This window comes from Eubalaena glacialis, chromosome 3, assembly GCF_028564815.1.
Source record: "Eubalaena glacialis isolate mEubGla1 chromosome 3, mEubGla1.1.hap2.+ XY, whole genome shotgun sequence".
NCBI lineage: Eukaryota > Metazoa > Chordata > Mammalia > Artiodactyla > Balaenidae > Eubalaena > Eubalaena glacialis.
Window position 1 is genome coordinate 134,765,689 of NC_083718.1, and position 17,586 is coordinate 134,783,274.

Genomic DNA, 17,586 nt, shown 5'->3' on the forward strand with positions numbered 1-17,586 from the left:
CTTAACTACACTGACTGGATTATGTCCTACTAGTATGCATATCCTTCACCTCCAATGTATCTTCACACTCAATTGTTTATTTAATCATCCATAATTATTTGTTTAATGTCTAACTCATGTACTAGAATGTAAGCTTCATGAGGGCAGGGATCTGTTTTGTTGATGCCTGTTCCTTTGGCACCAAGCATATTGCCTGAAGTTACCAAATCAATACATACATACCCACACAAAGTTTAACCGACTAGCTTAATGATGAAGGGGTCATGTTTTATATCCTCATAGTGCCTAGACATAACTCTTTTTGACTGATTCTTGCTTTATTGTAATAAAACAGAGAGCCAAGTTTGTATGGAAGGAAATGAGGATTTAATGAACATATTAGGACGCAGGAGACTCCCACAAACATTTAGAAGAAAAGATCATCAACATGAATATCAACAAAATCACCAGACATAACAAGTTTGGCCAAAAATATAACAAATACTACTGAGCACTTATTATTCACCAGGCATTGCTCTAAACGCTTGAGATACATCAGTGACCAAAACAGAGTAAAATCCCTCCTGCCACATAATGGAGTTTGCATTTTGGGGCAGGAGAAGATAGACAAGACCATAAAAAATCAGTAAATCATATATATTGAGAAGATGGTCAGTGCTATGGGAAAAAATGGAGCAGAGTAAAGGAAACTGGGAATTCAATTCCAAGAAGGGTTAACGGGTAGGCCTCATTGAGCAGGTGATACTTGAGACATGTTGGAAAAAATTTTACCCTGAGAATGAGGAAAATAAGCGGTGTAAAGTCAGTAAAATAGTCTAGAAAAGATTAAATCACATATCTGAATGCAGAGGGAAATAAGGCCTGAGTGAGTCAGGGACATTAGTAAGAGGGGAGAGAAGTTTTCTGTCTTCGATTTATAATTCAGGATTTAGCTTTTCAACAAAAATTAAGTTAGAGTTGCAACAAAATCAAAGAAAAAGTGTATATCATTTGCTAAGAGAAAACATTAAAACATATTTTCAGTTAAAAAATCAAGCTATTTAGAGATGAAATGAGAATCTTACCATTTTTACTGATGTCGAGTTCTTTAAGGTTAACTAAACTAGCAATGGTGGTTGGCAGATTTGAAAGGTCATTGTCAGGAATACTTAGTTTTCTTAGAGCTTGACAGTTGAACAATTGCTGTAAAAAGAAAATAATAATTCATTAGATCTCAATTTGGTTAAATCCATTCATATATAAACTTAGTAACAAAATTCAATTCACCATCTTTACAAATGTGATAGTAAAAGGGCCCAACCCCAAAAGGCTCACCTTCTTCCACACCCATCTTCTGGATTCTCTTCAGAGTTTTTTCACATTCCATCGCCATGTTAGTACCTCCCTACTCTCTGCTACCCACATTCACCACCCAAGGTATTCTACTTTTCCCCTTCTGTTTAACATTAGTGTTCAATTTGCCACTGAACCAATTGATTTATTTTTTTCTTTGAAATAACTTCTGGAGTAGCCCCTTCCTTTTTATTCTCACAGCTGTCAGGATTACCTCAATTCTCTTTCTCCACAACCACAAATTACTTCCATTTAATCATGTTGAACAGTTGTTTATCTGACATGCAAGAACTGCAATGCAGTTGAATACATGAGCACACATTTCTTTTGTGTGTCCCCACACTGCTTCATAAATATCTACCAAATGAAATATTTAATCTCTGATACTTGGTGAAAAATAACCACTAGTGGTTGGTTCACTTCTGCCACCAATCCAAAAGTACTAGATGGGGAAGAGTCAAGTGTTAATGCAATGGTTCTCAAATCCAGCATGGTTTTAATCATTGGTGGGTGAAGACGCTTGGTTAAAATGTGGGTCCTTGGGCTTTACCCAAAGAAGTACTGATATGGAGGGTCTGGGATGAAGATCAAAATCTTCATTTTTAACAAACACTCTAGTGATCTGGTTATTTTTATGTAGTTGTTTCCAGTATCACATTTCTGGAAACAATATGGTTAGATTTTTTAGCTATGTCCATCTCACTTGACTACTCAAGATTTGAACAGCTGGGACAGAATTTTTGATTCATTTCTGGAAGAATTATCTTAATGAGATCTTTTCTGTTTGACATTTCTAATTGTGTTTTGCTGAATTTCCACAGATGAAGTCTCTGGTATCCATGACTATGCAATTGGCCCACTTGTTCTTAAATGTAATTCATAATTTATAGGCAAAACAACGTAGTATGTGGTTGTTATTTCTTAACTCATTAGCTTTTTAAAAAATAGATTGTGCTGGTTATTACTTAAGATAAAATACGTAGTTTCTTGCTTTTGGCTGACTTGCTTTTGGCTCCTTACAAAGATTATTTGCAATACTTCATGTAGTACTAGGATTTCAATATTCTCCATAGAAATGTTGCTACTTCTTTTTATAAAGTCTAAAAAAGAGAACTTTGATGGATAGTTTCCACTAACTACTAATTTTCCCTTTAAAAATAGAAAAAAAAAAGTCTACACTCATGGCCAAAGTTAATTTAAGTTTTCGTCCAGTCTCTACCATTCTGTTAGGACCATTGCACTACATGCAATGTGGTTAGTTATAGATGCATAGATTAAAAAAAATCAATTGCCTTTTGGCTGATACTGGTAAGATGTATTAACTACTTTTTAGTCTGATTATTATAACCATTTTATGTAAAATTCAGGCAAATTATTTTCAAAACTGTTTTTTGCTTTGTAAATTCAAGCCTCATCTCAATTAAATACTCAGTTTATCTCAAGAATTAATAGAGGTCCCTATATTCTTCTTCAATTTTAAATGAAGCCACATCAGGAACAAAAGATTTGGGCACTCCTGAACACCCTATTACATAAGAGAATCCAAGATCCTAAGATCTTGAGAGAGGCTAAGAGCATGGCATTTGGAATCAGATTCATGTAGATTTAATCCTCACTTATCTCCTCACTTGCTGTGTGATCTTGGGAAAATTACCTAATATCTCTGAATTCTATCAATTTCCTCATCTGTAAAATGGGGACAATAACATTGCCTAACTTGAAGGATTGTTGAGAGGATTAAATGAGTTACTATATGTCATCAGTTCTAAGTCTTGCACTTTTTCATGTATTAACATCTTTGCTGTTTGGGATTCATCTTCCAATCAACATTGTTATATTTGTAAGCAGTGTTTTTTTTTCTTAGTGGTACTACAATAATGGTAATGGTGTTTCTTATAATCAATGGCCTTGGATTTGATGAAATGAATTACTTGTAAAAGTGTAAAACTGTGTTTGGCACATAGTAAGAGCTTGATAACTGTTAGCAATTACTAATATTTATATGTTAATAAAGAAACAGAAATATACCTATATAATTATTTCTTACTTTTGTAGATGATGAGGTCTCTGAAGGCGGGAGTCATGTCTGATTCATCTTGGTGTCAACCTGTTTCACCTTTGTATATATCAAAGTGACTAGCACAGTGTCTTTTACATAATGTATGCTGCATAAATATCTTTGAAAGTATACTTAGATAAGTAAAGAGAAAATGAAGAGAGTGCTAAGCTCCAGCTGAGAGTGGTACTTCACTGGTTTGGAAGTTTCAGATAGATAAACAATCTCAGTGGAATCTAAATTTAATAAACAAGCAGTGAACTCTTGAATATGAGTCATGATGTCTATAAAGTGGCAAAGAAATTAAGAAGGCATTTTAATGATTCTTTCAATATTCAAGTTTTGAATGAAAATGATGTAAAGAATGATCATGAAATAGCTGTAATTCTTCAATATAGTATAAAACAGCAACTCTAATAGCTAATTAAAGTAAGACTCTTAATGACTATGCCAAGGTAAATATAACATATAATGAAAACACACTGGTAGAATATCTGCCCTAAGTTATGTTGATGATGGTGACAAGGTTGACTCATGAAAGTATTTCTGGAAGAGGTAATAAAAAATGGATCACCTAAGAGCCAGCACAAATTAGCCAGATGAAGGCTAAGGAGGGATAATGTTGTATTTGTAGCATCTAAAGATACACCAAATTCAAAGACTGTGTAACTCAAACTAGTTTCAAATATTTGCTTGACAGCATGAGGATATTTGGATCATGGAGTGAAATCTCTGCATCCACAACATCTACATGTATTTAAAATATATTTATTGAATACCTATTATATAGTATGGTCTATGTTCAGCACTGAGGGTAAGGATGTGAAAAGATACCCATCAATTTCTATTTTCAGCAGTATGGTGGACTAAGTATTCAAAGAAAAACTTTTTAGTACAGCAAAATCATACACACACACACACACACACACACACACATTCCTTTAATGTGTAGGTGAGCTATGGCTGTAAAATACTGGAATTTCTCAAATTCCAGAATAACAAGAAAATGCTAATACACCGAGTTAAGTGGGTCTGTATTTAGCTTTTGCTCTGGTGGTATCTGTTGGTCTCTGGTGGCTGAAGACTGAGGGTTTTTTGTTTGTTTGTTTGTTTTGCAACTGGAAGGATAGAAGACTGCTTGGGATTTGAACAGAGGTTGGAGATTGGCTTAGAGACCACTCCATACATAGTTGGGTTCTCCTAAGGGTGACACTGTCAGTGAGTGAAGTTAAAAAAACAAATTGGGTCCTGCAAAAGGAGTCAGTGGTGAATGCATGACTTTCTCAGTTTTGTCTCTGAGTGAAGCGAGAAGAAAGAAAGAAAGGAAGAAAGAAAGAAAGAAAGGAAGGAAGGAAGGAAGGAAGAAAGAAAGAAAGAAAGAAAGAAAGAAAGAAAGAAAGAAAGAAAGAAAGAAAGAAAGAAAGGAAAGAAAGAAAGAAAGAAAGAAAGAAGGAAGGAAGGAAGAAGGAAGGAAGAAAGAAAGAAAGAAAGAAAGGAAGGAAGGAAGGAAGAAAAGAAAGGAAGGAAAGAAGGAAGGAAGAAAAAAGGAAGGAAGGAAGAAAGAAAGAATGAAAGAAAGAAAGAAAAAGAAAGAAAGAAAGAAAGAAGGGAGGGAGGGAGGGAGGAAGGAAGGAAGGAAAGAAAGAAAGAAAGAAAGAAAGAAAGAAAGAAAGAAAAAGAAAGAAGAAAGAAAGAAAGAGGGAGGGAAGGAGGGAGGGAGGAAGAAAGGGAGGGAGAAAGGAAGGAGGGAGGGAAGGAAAGTAGGAAGGAAGGAAGGAAGGGAAAAAGAGAGAGGGAGGGAGGGAGGAAGAAAAAAGAAGATAGGGAGAAAAAGAGACAGAGAACAAATAAAACAAAAACAAAATGTCTAATTGTGGGATTAAAAAGTCAGTGTAGGTCAAAACAGAAAGCAGTATGGTAGTGGCATAAAAATAGGTATATAGATCAATGGAGCAGAATTGAGAGCACAGAAATAAACCCACTCATGTATGGTCAACAAATATTTGACAAGACAACCAAAAAGATGCAATGGGAAAAGGATAGTCTCTTCAATAAATGGTGTTGGGAAAACTGGATAACCACAAGCAGAAAATGAAATTGGACACCTATCTTATACCACTCACAAAAAAATAACTCAAAATGGATTAAAGACTTAAATGTAAGACCTGAAACTGTAGAATTCCTAGAAGAAAACATAGGAAAAAATCTCCTTGACATTGGTTTTGGCAAAGATTTTCTGTGCATGATACCAAAAGCAAGTCAACAAAAGCAAAAATAAACAAGTAGGACTACATCAAACTAAAAAGTTTGTACAGAGCAAAAGAAGCAGTCAGCAAAAATAAAAAGGTAACCTATGGAATGCGAGAAAATACCTGCAAACCATTTATCTGAAAAGGGGTTAATATCCAAAATACACATGAAACTCATACAGCTCAATAGTAAAAAAAAAAAAAATCTAATTAAAAAATGGGCAAAATATTTGAATAGACACTTTTCCAAAGAAAACATACAGATGGCCAATAGGTATATGAAAAGATGCTTGTCATCACCAGTCATCAGGGAAATGCAAATCAAAATTACAATGAGATAAGAACTCACACCTGCTGTCATCAAAAAGACCAGAAACAACAAGTATTGGCAAGGGTGTGGAGGAAAGGGAACCTGTGTACATTACTGGTGGGAATGTAATTGGCACAGCCATCATGAAAAACAGCATGGAGGTTCCTCAAAATATTAAAAATAGAACCACCATATGATACAGTAATTCCACTTCTGCATGTATATCCAAAAGAAATAAAAACACTATCTCAAAGACATATCTGCACCCCCATGTTCACTGCAGACAAGACATGGAAACAACCTAACGGTCCATCAATAGATGAATGGATAAAGATGTGAGATCTATAGATACATATATATATGCATTACACTACCCATGAATGGTTGAATTCTCAGACGTGGAACCATGGATCTAGAGAGCCAACTACGGGACTTGAGCATCCACAGATTTTGGTATCCGTGGCAGGTCCTGAAACCAATCCCTCACCGATACCGAGGGAAGACTATATACAGATTTACAGCTGTCTGGGGGTTTGCGCCCCTAACTCCCATGTTGTTCAAGAGTCAACTGTATATACAATGAAATATTATTCATCCATAAAAAAGATAAAAATTCTGTCTTTTATCACAAAATGGATGGACCTTGAAGGCATTATGCTAAGTGAGATAAGTCAGATAAAGACAAATATTTACTGTATGATCTCACTTATATGTGGAATCTAAAAAAGCGAACTCATAGAAATAGAGAGTAGAATGGTGACTGTCAGAAGCTGGGGGGTGGGAGAAATGGGAAGATGTTGGTTAAAGGGCACAAATTCCCAGCTATAAGATAAATAAGATCTTGGGAGCTAATGCACAGCGTAGTGACTATAATTATCAACACTGTATTATATACTTGAAAGTTTTTAAGAAAACAGATCTTAAATGTTATCAGCACACACACACAAACTGTAATTATGTGAAGGGATTGAGATGTGGTACCCTATTGGTAACTTACTACCTTATTGTGGTAATCATTTTGCAATATATACATGTATCTAATCATCACATTGTACACTTTAAACTTACGTATGTTACATGTCAATAATATCTCAATAAAGCTGGGGAAAATCAATGTAGAACTAAAATTCTGAACAACAGAGGCCTATCTATGTATCAGAAAAAAGGGAAACAAAAACATTCTTAGATTTTTGCATTGTTTGGGAGGAGGGTAAAGACACTAACTTTAGATTAAAGTTAAATATGCATGTTAAAATTTCTAGGGTAACAATTAAAGAAATATAAATAAGGTGTATGATTTCCTAGTGGGTAGAAACAAAATAAATGGAATGAGATAGAGAAAAAAATGATCTTTAATACATATAAGTAAATATTTACATATAATATAATCTTTAATACATATAAGTAAAGACTTCGAAGAAAGAAGACAGATAAAAATGAAGAGTAGAATGGGATAAATTAATACAAATATACCAATAGCGCCATTAATAAGTATGGAATAATCTCTCCAATTAAACAAAAGACTATCAGAGTGGACTAAAATTAAACATAATCAAGTTATATCCTATTACCAGTGATACACCCAAAACTTGATGGAAGAATGATAAAACTGGCAAAATTAACCAAAAGAAAGCTTATGCAGCAATACTGATTTAAAGCAAAATGCATTACTAGAGAGATAGTGACTTTATGTTAGTAAACACTTCAGCTCACCAGGAATATATAATTCTAAACTTGTATGCACCTAGTATCATAGCTTTAAAATAGTTAAAGAAAAATTTGACATATCTACAAGGAGATATTGCAAATCTACTATCATAATAGGGTATTTTAACACATATCTCTCAATAATTAATTTAAAACAGATAAAAATAAAAGAAAAGGTACAGAAGAATTGATGGCCACTAGCTTGTCCTAGTGGACACATATAGAACATTAAACCCAACTACTACAGAGTACTTTTTTAAAAAGCATATATGAAAACCTTGTGATTAGCCATGTACTAGATAGACGTAAAGGAAGGCTCAACAAACTTCAAAGAATTTGTAATAAAAAGACCAAAATCTTGGACCATAATGCAATTGTTATAAATTATTAAGCAAAAGATAGCTTTAAAAACTTCTATATTTGGATATATATAAAGTTAAATTTAATAATCCCGGGTCAGAGAAGAAATCACACTGGAAATTACAAAATATAAGCAAATAATAACAAAATATTAGCAAATAATAACAAAATATTACCTGTCTAAAATGGCAGGATATAGCTAGAGTAATTGGCAGTAAATTGTAGCCTGAAATGCTTACATTAGGAAAGATAATCAGGTGAAAATGAATGAGTTAAGCATGCAGCTTAAGAAGACAGAAAAATGTTAACAGAATGTAGAAGGGAAGCAACAATAAAGAAGAGTCCCTTGCAACTCACAGTGGTCTGTCTATGAAGTAGGAAAGATAGAGATTCTGAAACAAGCTTCAGACTGGGAGCTCCTCAAACAGAGGGACCACGTCCTTTCCAGGTCACTGTATGTATCTTATGATAGTTTTTGTCTCTTTAACTTTTTTACTGTGAAATCTAAATACACAAGAGTGTATATAATATGTATTTTTTTAAATTATGATGATAAAATAAAGAGCCATACTCCTCAATCCAGTTTAAGAAAGCTACTTTATTCTCCTCCCAATCATGTCCCTTTGTCACCTACCTGATCCACCAAAAAACAACCAACTTCTCATTCTCTCGCTTTTTACCACAGTTGTAGTAATCTTAAATATAGATATTGTTTAGATTTGTCTGTTAATTTTTATATAAATGGAATAATAGGGTATACTTTCTTCTGTAACTTGACTTTTTCATTCAATGTTGTGTTTTAACATTATTCCATGTTTATGCATATAATCTATTCATTCACCTTTACTACTTTATGTTTCATATAACACAATTTTCTCATGTAGTCTACTGTTCACAGACTTTTGGGTTATTTCGTTTTTTTGAGCAACGTTGCTAAGAATACTCTTATATACATCTGCTAGTGCACATATACAAATGTTTCTCTGAGGAGGCAGGCAAATTTACTAAGTAATAGAATTTTTTTCTCCCAATGTGACTGTAACAATTTAAATTCCCACCAACAGGGATAAGAATTATTTCTTCATATTATTTCCAAAATTTGATATTTTCAGACTATTTTTCTAGTCTGTGGTATGTAAAATGGTAACACATTTTATCTATTACTAAAAAAATTGAACACCTTTTCATGTTTTATTCATTTGAAAGAATTCATCACATATTCTGAATATGAATTTTTGGACAGTTCTCTCAATATATGGCTCATCATTCCATTCTTTTTATGGTAGTTTTGATAAAAAGACATTTACAATAGTCAAATTTATCTCTCAGTTTGAATGTGTGCAGATGGTCTCCTATTTTTTCCCTACCTAAAAGTTTTAATGCTTTGATTTGACTCATTTGGAATTTATTTTTGAGAATGGTGTGAAGCAAGGATCCATTCTTTTCTCTTTACAGATGACCAGTTGTTCCATTTTAAAAATAGGTCATTAATTTTTCCACTGATTTGCAAGACAAATTCTGTTGGATTTCCACATAAGTACGGGTCAGTCTTTGGACTTTCTATTTCTAGTCCACTGGTCTATTTGTCTATCTCTCATTCCAGTTGGGTCACCAGAAATCTAAGACTCTGATTTGTGTTTGCGCCAGAGAAGAATGGGGAAGGAATATAGAGAATTCCTGGAGAAGGAAGAAACAGTCCATCTAGGCTTTGAGAGAGGAGAAGTTCTGTGAGCAGAAGGTAGGGTGGGGAAGTAGGGGTAGATGGGGAAGCGCAGAGCAGTACAGGAAGCTGTAAGAGGAGGAAAGGACCAGAGGTATGTTAGGAATGGCAAAAAATTAAAAGCGACTCTAAGCTTTGTGGAGGGGGATAGAAAATGCAGATTTTAGCCAGAAAGTGAAAGGGTTTAAGAGTTAGGGCTTTATTCCACAGGAGGTGTTCAGATGGTGATTTTTAATCATTTTTGAGTCAACCTTACTGATACTCTCTCCAGAAACACACACACACACACACACACACGCACACGCACAAACATACACATTTGCAGCCAATTTCAAGGAGCCTGCAAATCACTGGAAGCCCATGCACGGTTCTGTGGACCAGGTTAAGGACCTCTGTGATAGGTCATGCCATGTGACTTCTAAAAAAGCAAATGTGATCAGGTCCATCTCCTGCTTATACTTTTTCAGTGGCTCTCTCCTCTCTTCAGGACAAAGTCCAAGTTTCTTAATATGGCTTTCAATGCCCTTTACCTCTACAGAGTCTTATCTTGTCATTTCCCTGTCTCTTGTCTTTTTCTCATACCTTCCCTCCTACCATCCTGCATGACCACATCTCCAGACACACTGAACAGCTGCCAGTTTCTGTATCTACCATGCTCTGCCTTACCTTTGTAAATGCCAGGTCTCCAGCTGAAGCTTTTTTCCACCTCGCCCTATCCCACCTCCCCTCTACCCTCTTTTCCAAGCTCAGGCCCTCTCACCTTTCTGGTCACAGCTTAAGACTGGTTTACATGCTCCATTTGTGTACTTTCATAACATTCTGTATTTATCTCTATTGAAGCCTGGATGCCCCTGTTTTGGGATTACTAGACCATAAGCTTCTTTAGTTTCTGCAGCATCTGCAGTATATAATGTAATGCCTGACACGTTGTACTTTCTCAGTAAATAGTTGTTCTTTCATGAAAATTCTTAGGCAGGGGAGTGGCAAATAAAGATAGCCATTTCTTAAGTGCCTATTATATAGGTGCAAGGCCCTAACCTAGATTTTATGGTATATGATCTACTTCTTGCAACAATGTTGTAAGGAAGGTATTATTATTTCTACTTTGCAGATGAGAAAACTCAGGAGGTTAACTTTTACAAGGTCATATACGTAGGAAGTGCCAGAACCAGCATTCAAATTCAGTTTTGTCTGGTACAAAGCCATTTCTACTTCAGTGCATTGTTCCCTCTGTACCATCAGATCTGTGCTTGGGAGAGACAATAGTGATGACTGACAACAGCTGGTGGCTGTCTGGGAGGGGAAAGTGAATGAGATATGGGGAGTCTTCCGCCCATAATAATGGTCCTGCGGGGGTTAGGGGAGAAGACTCGGATTCAATGACTATCTTTTGACAGCAAAAATCTAAATTAGAGTAAATCTGAGTATATGTTATAGCACTTTGCTAACCCTGAAGTGCTACATAAATGCAAAGTATTATAATTTGGATTAGCATTTTATTATCACCTTTACACTCAGGCTTGGAAAATTAAGGACACAATGACGACATCATGAATGTGAATGACTAGATCTCAAAACATAGTTCCTTAGAAAAAATAAGATAGGGTGTTTATTTTTTCCACTACAAATTTAAAAAGTATTAGTTGCTTGTGAATTGTAAAGAGACAAACCCTTTTCCTGAGAAGTTTCATGTAAGATTATAAATATTCAATGAGACTGTTATTGATGCCCTATGTTGGCACAAGTGCATTCCACCAGGGAAAAGAACTAATTGTCTAATGAGTTGGCATTACTGAATGGCTGGTTTCTTAGAAGTTCTTCCTTTGAATCCCTTTAAAAGTATTCAGGCTACAGTGTTTCCAAATTCATTTGAAAGCTGTTTCAAAGAAATAATTATTTTGTGCACATTACAATAAAATGTTTTAAAATTCTTTAGTTTAATACAAGTGTTAATAATTATCTTTAGTTAGAAAAGAGCCAACTCAAAAATAATAGAATAAAAATAGTTTTAATGTATGCACTTGGTGAAATTGTAGGCTTCTAATTATGACATTCATTCACTTCTTTCTTTCTTTACTTCCTCCCTCTTTCCTTCCTTCCTCCCTTCCCTCTCTCCTTCCTTTTCTTCCTTTCTTCTTCCCTTCTTTCCTTCCCATTTCCCTTCCTTCCTGACTGCTTATATTCAGTGAGCACTTCTTGAACATCTACTTAGTGACAGACACAGCACCAGGACCTAAAGAAGAATAACAAAGTATCCCCTTCCTCAAGAATACAGTCAACTAGCGGTTATAAATACACACACAAAATAAGATGCAATGTAGTAAATACTAGGTAAATACTACAACAGAGAGAGGGCTTTGCAAAGTGCATATTATTCCAAAAGAAACATTCCTAGACTTTGCCCTTAACCTAGAGAATTTGGATGCTTGGATTTGTGTGCCTTTTCAGGGATTCTACACTGCTCTCTCAAATTATCATCCACCTTGTAGAGGTTCATAAGCAGGAAAGGGACTGACTCAGATTTTTGTTTTTGAGAAACTGGCACCTGTGACCAGAAGGAGGCAGAAGGACAATGAGAAAACATCTAGGTGAAAAATAATGAGAATATTAGTTAAGGCGCTGTCAGGAAGAGTGAGGCACTCTGGGAGGAGAAATCATGAAGACTTGGTGCCAGTAATACATGGGCAGTCAAAGGAGGGAGGATTTTGTGGTCCAACAACACTTTAAGGTCTCCAGTAGTAGTGGAGCTGTGGGCTGGTGTGGGAGGTATGGAGCTGGACAAGTGCTGGTAGCATCAAATAAGATTGAGGCTGTAGGGGAAGGGAACACTTATAATCCCTTCTAGTGCATTTTAGCAATATTGGATGTGTTGCAGAGACAAGATCTTTTCTTCCCTGGAGAAAGATGGCAACTACAATAAATACTCAGGCATTTTATCCTAGAAAACAATAAATATTATTGCTGCTGTTTTAAAAATACAGATCTTTTCAGCAACGATTTGCCCATTGGTGGTGTTGAGTCATTTCTCCCTTTGGAACAGCAAGTTTATGTTACCATTTGTCAGTGTCTTACAGGGAAGGGAATATATCTGTTTTATTGGAATAAAAGCTGTCTGTTTGAATATATAAGACATAGCACCTTGCCTTACCCATCCTGCTTGATAACAATTTTCATTTACAATTTTTTAAATGAATATATTCTTTAACTTACATATTCATGATTACTTCACTTGATGGTACAAGCTTATAACACCAAGAAAGAAATAGGAAGAGTGAAAAGCTGGATATATAAGTTCTATAAATGTTCTTAATTTTGACGTAGCTTAATGGCTGCTAAGAGTTTGGAGTAAAATCTTGTTATCTCTATAGTACTTAAGACAAGTGATGTGTGTCCTTTGGGATTTTCTTTTGTTGCTTTTTTAATAACTACTAGTTGGTAAAAAAATTTTGGTTAATTAACATTTATAAAAGTATTGGCTTTGTCTTTAGAGAGTAATCAATATGGTGTGTGAACAACTGTGTTGAATGGCATTAATTTAGACCTTCATATTAGTATAAGCTGATATATATGTATATATACATATATAGATATTAGTGTAGGCTGGTATATATATATATATATATTTTTTTTTTTTTTTAAATTTTTAATGTCTATGCCCTAATCAGTTCTAGGTACTAAAAACCTAACCTGTGCTGACTAGCTCTGCCTAGGTCAGTAAACCAAAGAGAAGATGGCTCATGGTATAGCTGGAGTCTTTTTTTCACTTATAGTCATAATGAAAAGTTTATAAACTTTGGAAGCAAACAGACCTAGATTTGAATTCTGATTTCATGGTTAACAGGTGACATGCTATTGAGCAAGTTCCATACATTTTCTCTAAGGCTCAATTTATCATTTAAAAAGCCCAACTAGACTGTGCCCTAATCTTATCTTTAACAATGCGTTTCTGCCAAGCCGACTTCCTTGACCCTCCAGCATAACAAGATGAGTTGTCTCTCTACTGTGGTTGTGTATAATCTTGTGGACATATTTCTACAATCCACTTTTGCAAAATCAAATTTTTTATGCGACAAATATTCAGTGAGATCCTAACTTTGAACCAAACATTGTGTTTCCTGTCGAAACAAAGATTAAATAGACATAGTCCCATATTTTAGTGTCTTTCTTCTTCAGTCTTATTTCCCCAGAGTAGAGTAGGTATTCAGCAAATATGTATTGAATGAATAACTACAACAGGTTTGGTGAGTGTAATTGTAGAATTGTACACATGGTAATACGTAGGCACAGAGGAGAGTTAAATAACCATGCCAGTGAGTGAAGAATGAAGGTTGTAGGAGAAGGTGACAACTGACATGAACCTTGAAGTAGCATGTGAGGCAGAGAAAACAGGATGAGCTTAGAGGCAAGAAAGAGCTTTGTGTTTCAGGAACACTTCCTGTGAGAGCAAGAGTAAGAGATTGGAGAGGCAAGTTGTAGCTGGACCATGGGAGGCCTCCTATTAGCATTACATGCTCAGTTGCGTGGTTTTTTTCTTGCAAGTTAGAGAGGAAACAGGGAATAGGCTTAACCTTGGGGGTAGCCTGGTCATATTTACATTTGGATCTACCACTGTTGGCTGTGTGAAGAATAAATTGCGAAAAAGAAAACCAGGTTTAAGACACATCATCAAGAAGGAGACTGTTTCATTAGTCTGTTGAGAGATGATGAGGGCCTGACAAAGCCTCTGTTCACAGGGTGGAGAGAGCAGATTTAGGAAATATTTAGATGGCAAAGGTGATAGGACTTGGCCACTGATGTGATGTGGGAGGTGAATAAGTAGGAAGAGTAAAAAATGACAGGGTCCTGGCACTGGGACTGAATGGATAGTCACCAACTGAAACAGAGAACATAGGACAAGAGACAGGCTTCTAGGGGGAAATCAGACGTGCTGAGTGTGAATATTCAAGTAGGCCCAGAACACACATTTAATCTGAGGACTGAGGGGTAGGGCTGAGCTGGCACAAGAGATTTGTGAGTCTTCAGTACGGTGGCTGAACACGTGAGGATGGATGAGTGCGATAACCTAGAGAAAACAAGAAGCTCCTTCCTCCTCTCCCCTGAAGTTGTTATTACAAAAGTCACAAATGAAACTTTATTGCCCCATTTAATGGATTATCTAGTTTTTGCCTAACTGGGCCTCCCTATTCCATTTGACAATGTCATCACTCCTTCCTTAGAAGCCTTCACTCCCTCAGTTCCATGACTGTGCTTCTAAACAGAGTTGCCACTTCTGTCTGCCAGCACCTCCCCACGCCCCGCCCTGCTGGCCTTGGTCCTGCTCCAGTTCTCCGGAGGCAGTTTCTCTGCAGGCTGATGGCAGCATTTCACGGGCAGTGAAGAAGCAGCCACCGTGAATGTTAATGAGTAAATTCACGTGGTGAACGTATATGCAAGCGTTTATGCAGTCAGTTCTTAATTATTTAGAACAAAGAAAGAGAACCTTTATTCCTATTAAAGGCCACTGCCACACAGAAAAGAGACAACTGAGAGCCATGGGACTTAAATTCAACACAATTAACCTTTTTTGCCACCTCAAAAAAAAAAAAAAAAAAAAAGAGAGAACAAATGTTTATCATCCACTTCAAATTTAAAGAAAACAGAAAACTCTCTAGGCAGTCAAGTAGCACGCACACATATACACACATGCCAAAATGAAAAATCAACAGCAAGGCTACATTGTTACCAGGAAATCAAGAAGCAGCAAAAAGGTTCTAAAGAGAGAGAGAGACTATTGTTATTTTCTGTAATCTCTGGTCAAGATTCAACTCATGTATTGCTGTTTTGGGTTCATTACAGAAACAGCAAACCATCTCTTTGTATAGAAAGGATAAAATCTCTAGGATTTTGTTAAAATTAATTTTCACATAAATTTTGAAAGAAAAGATATCTGCAAAAGATTTTCTCTCTTTTTATATCACTATTAATTTAGAAAAGAAAGTAACTTCCTTTCTGTAAAGTGATCCTATCATTTCTCATTTTATAGAAGAAAGTCAACTTTTTGGTTTTCTTTATGGTATTACAGCTCAAAAAAATTGCAAACGTTTGTTGAAGGTTTTATGCTTTGCCAGGCCCCATACTCACACTTCACATACGTTATGTTATTTAATCTATAACAATGAAGAAAAATTACCACAAGGTCAGTAGTTAACAAAAATAAGATGTAGGTAAAACAGTCCGACAAGGTAGATGGTATCTCCTAGATGGGGGAGAAACTGAGATTGAAAACCTTCCCCAAATTCAAATTCAAATTTAAATCTGCCTGATTCTAAACCTCTACAGCTTTCCACTGCACCAGACATTTCACTGCTAATTGCTCTTCATCTCAGCAACTAGAGTTCTAGTGAAATTTTGGAGCTGACCTTTGAAGTTAAATATACCATCCAGCAGGCAAAAACTGTGAGCTTACATTATTCATATCCTTGGCTTCTCTTCTTTTCCATCACAGCTCAGCACCTGACTGTTCACTATCTATGGAGTCTAGTCAAGGGCCTCTTCACCGTCTACCTCAGCACCTCTAACAACAGAATACAACCAAAACAATTTTTTGTCTTCATAATTCAGATGAATTTTGTGTTTGATTCCATAACATATTTACTTTTCTCTCTTAGAAATATTTTACTTAATTGTCAACCTAGAAAAATATACTACATGTATGCTATAGTAGATGCTAACATATCTGTACTAATTTTTGGAAGCAAATGTTTACATGTTGATTTTTACATATTACTATAGGTCAGTTTTATGTTAGGTCAACTTCATTGTAATCACACTGACATAATCCCATGTTTCTATATCAAGTTGAGAATAGCCTGACTTCCCAGGAGTCCCTGATCAAGAATTGGATCATGAAATTGTTCTAAACCTCATAAACACTCTAGAGAAATTATTTCTCTAGAAATTTAGAGGATCAATATATAGAAAACCAAGCAAATAAAAATGAAACAAATTTAGGAAAAAAAAAACACTTGAAAAATACACTAGAGAAATAATCCTCCATCAATTTCCTAAAGGCCGGTTTCATTCTGGGAGTCCAAATTGCTTCATTAGTAGAATGCTCTCTCTGATTTAGAACCACTTCATATACTAAAGACGGAGCTGGGAAATGAATAATACTAAAACCTGTATTAATCAGTTAACTATTATAAGAACAATTGAAAAGAATAGATAGCAGATACTGACCCTCCTTTATAAATTTACATTTTCATTTTTTATGTCATTTAATTTGCTCAAATGATACCTTACAATTTACTTGAGCATCAGACATTCACATTTACTAATGTGTCTTATGGATCATTTTCAAAAGAAAGTACCATAATATGGTCAGATTTGGTCAATGCTACCAAAAGGTTAACCCCTGGTGCTTCTTCTATTCCAGCTCAATTCTCTTATTTTTCTTTTTATTATTTTGAAATTAATTTTTATTTTTATAAAAGCATTATATCAATTCATTGCATCTTATCATTTGCATCTTATCATTCCTCCTGTAAAGGTAGTTGCTTTAAACTGTTTAAGATACTATTTCTTGTATTTTCATCTATATTTCTAGAGAACACACATGCGTTTTTACTTCTTGGTTATCAATTGCAGACATTGCCTATTTATTTCATATATTTCAGTTGAAAAGTCATATCACTTGGCACCACCACAACCACCATCACTCTCTTTTTCTTCATCTTCTCAGTACACTTACATCTGAATTTTTGGTTAAATCAGTAATGTTTGTTTGTACATTGTGTTTGTTTTTTACTCATAAAATTTTTTCCCCCTGAAGTTTCTTCACTTTTTATTTGCTTGGTTTTCTATGCATATATCT

The 17,586-nt window shown here is 35.2% G+C and overlaps 1 protein-coding gene across 2 annotated transcripts in view; it reads right to left on the bottom strand.

Moving 5' to 3' along the window:
* LRRC7 (leucine rich repeat containing 7) overlaps positions 1–17,586 on the bottom strand; it is a 384,748-nt gene that overhangs the window by 286,869 nt on the left and 80,293 nt on the right. For both annotated transcript variants that reach the window (XM_061186459.1, XM_061186458.1), the window contains exon 3: positions 1,065–1,182. In XM_061186459.1, coding sequence (XP_061042442.1) covers positions 1,065–1,182 — 118 coding nt within the window. The remainder of the gene's footprint in view (positions 1–1,064; positions 1,183–17,586) is intronic.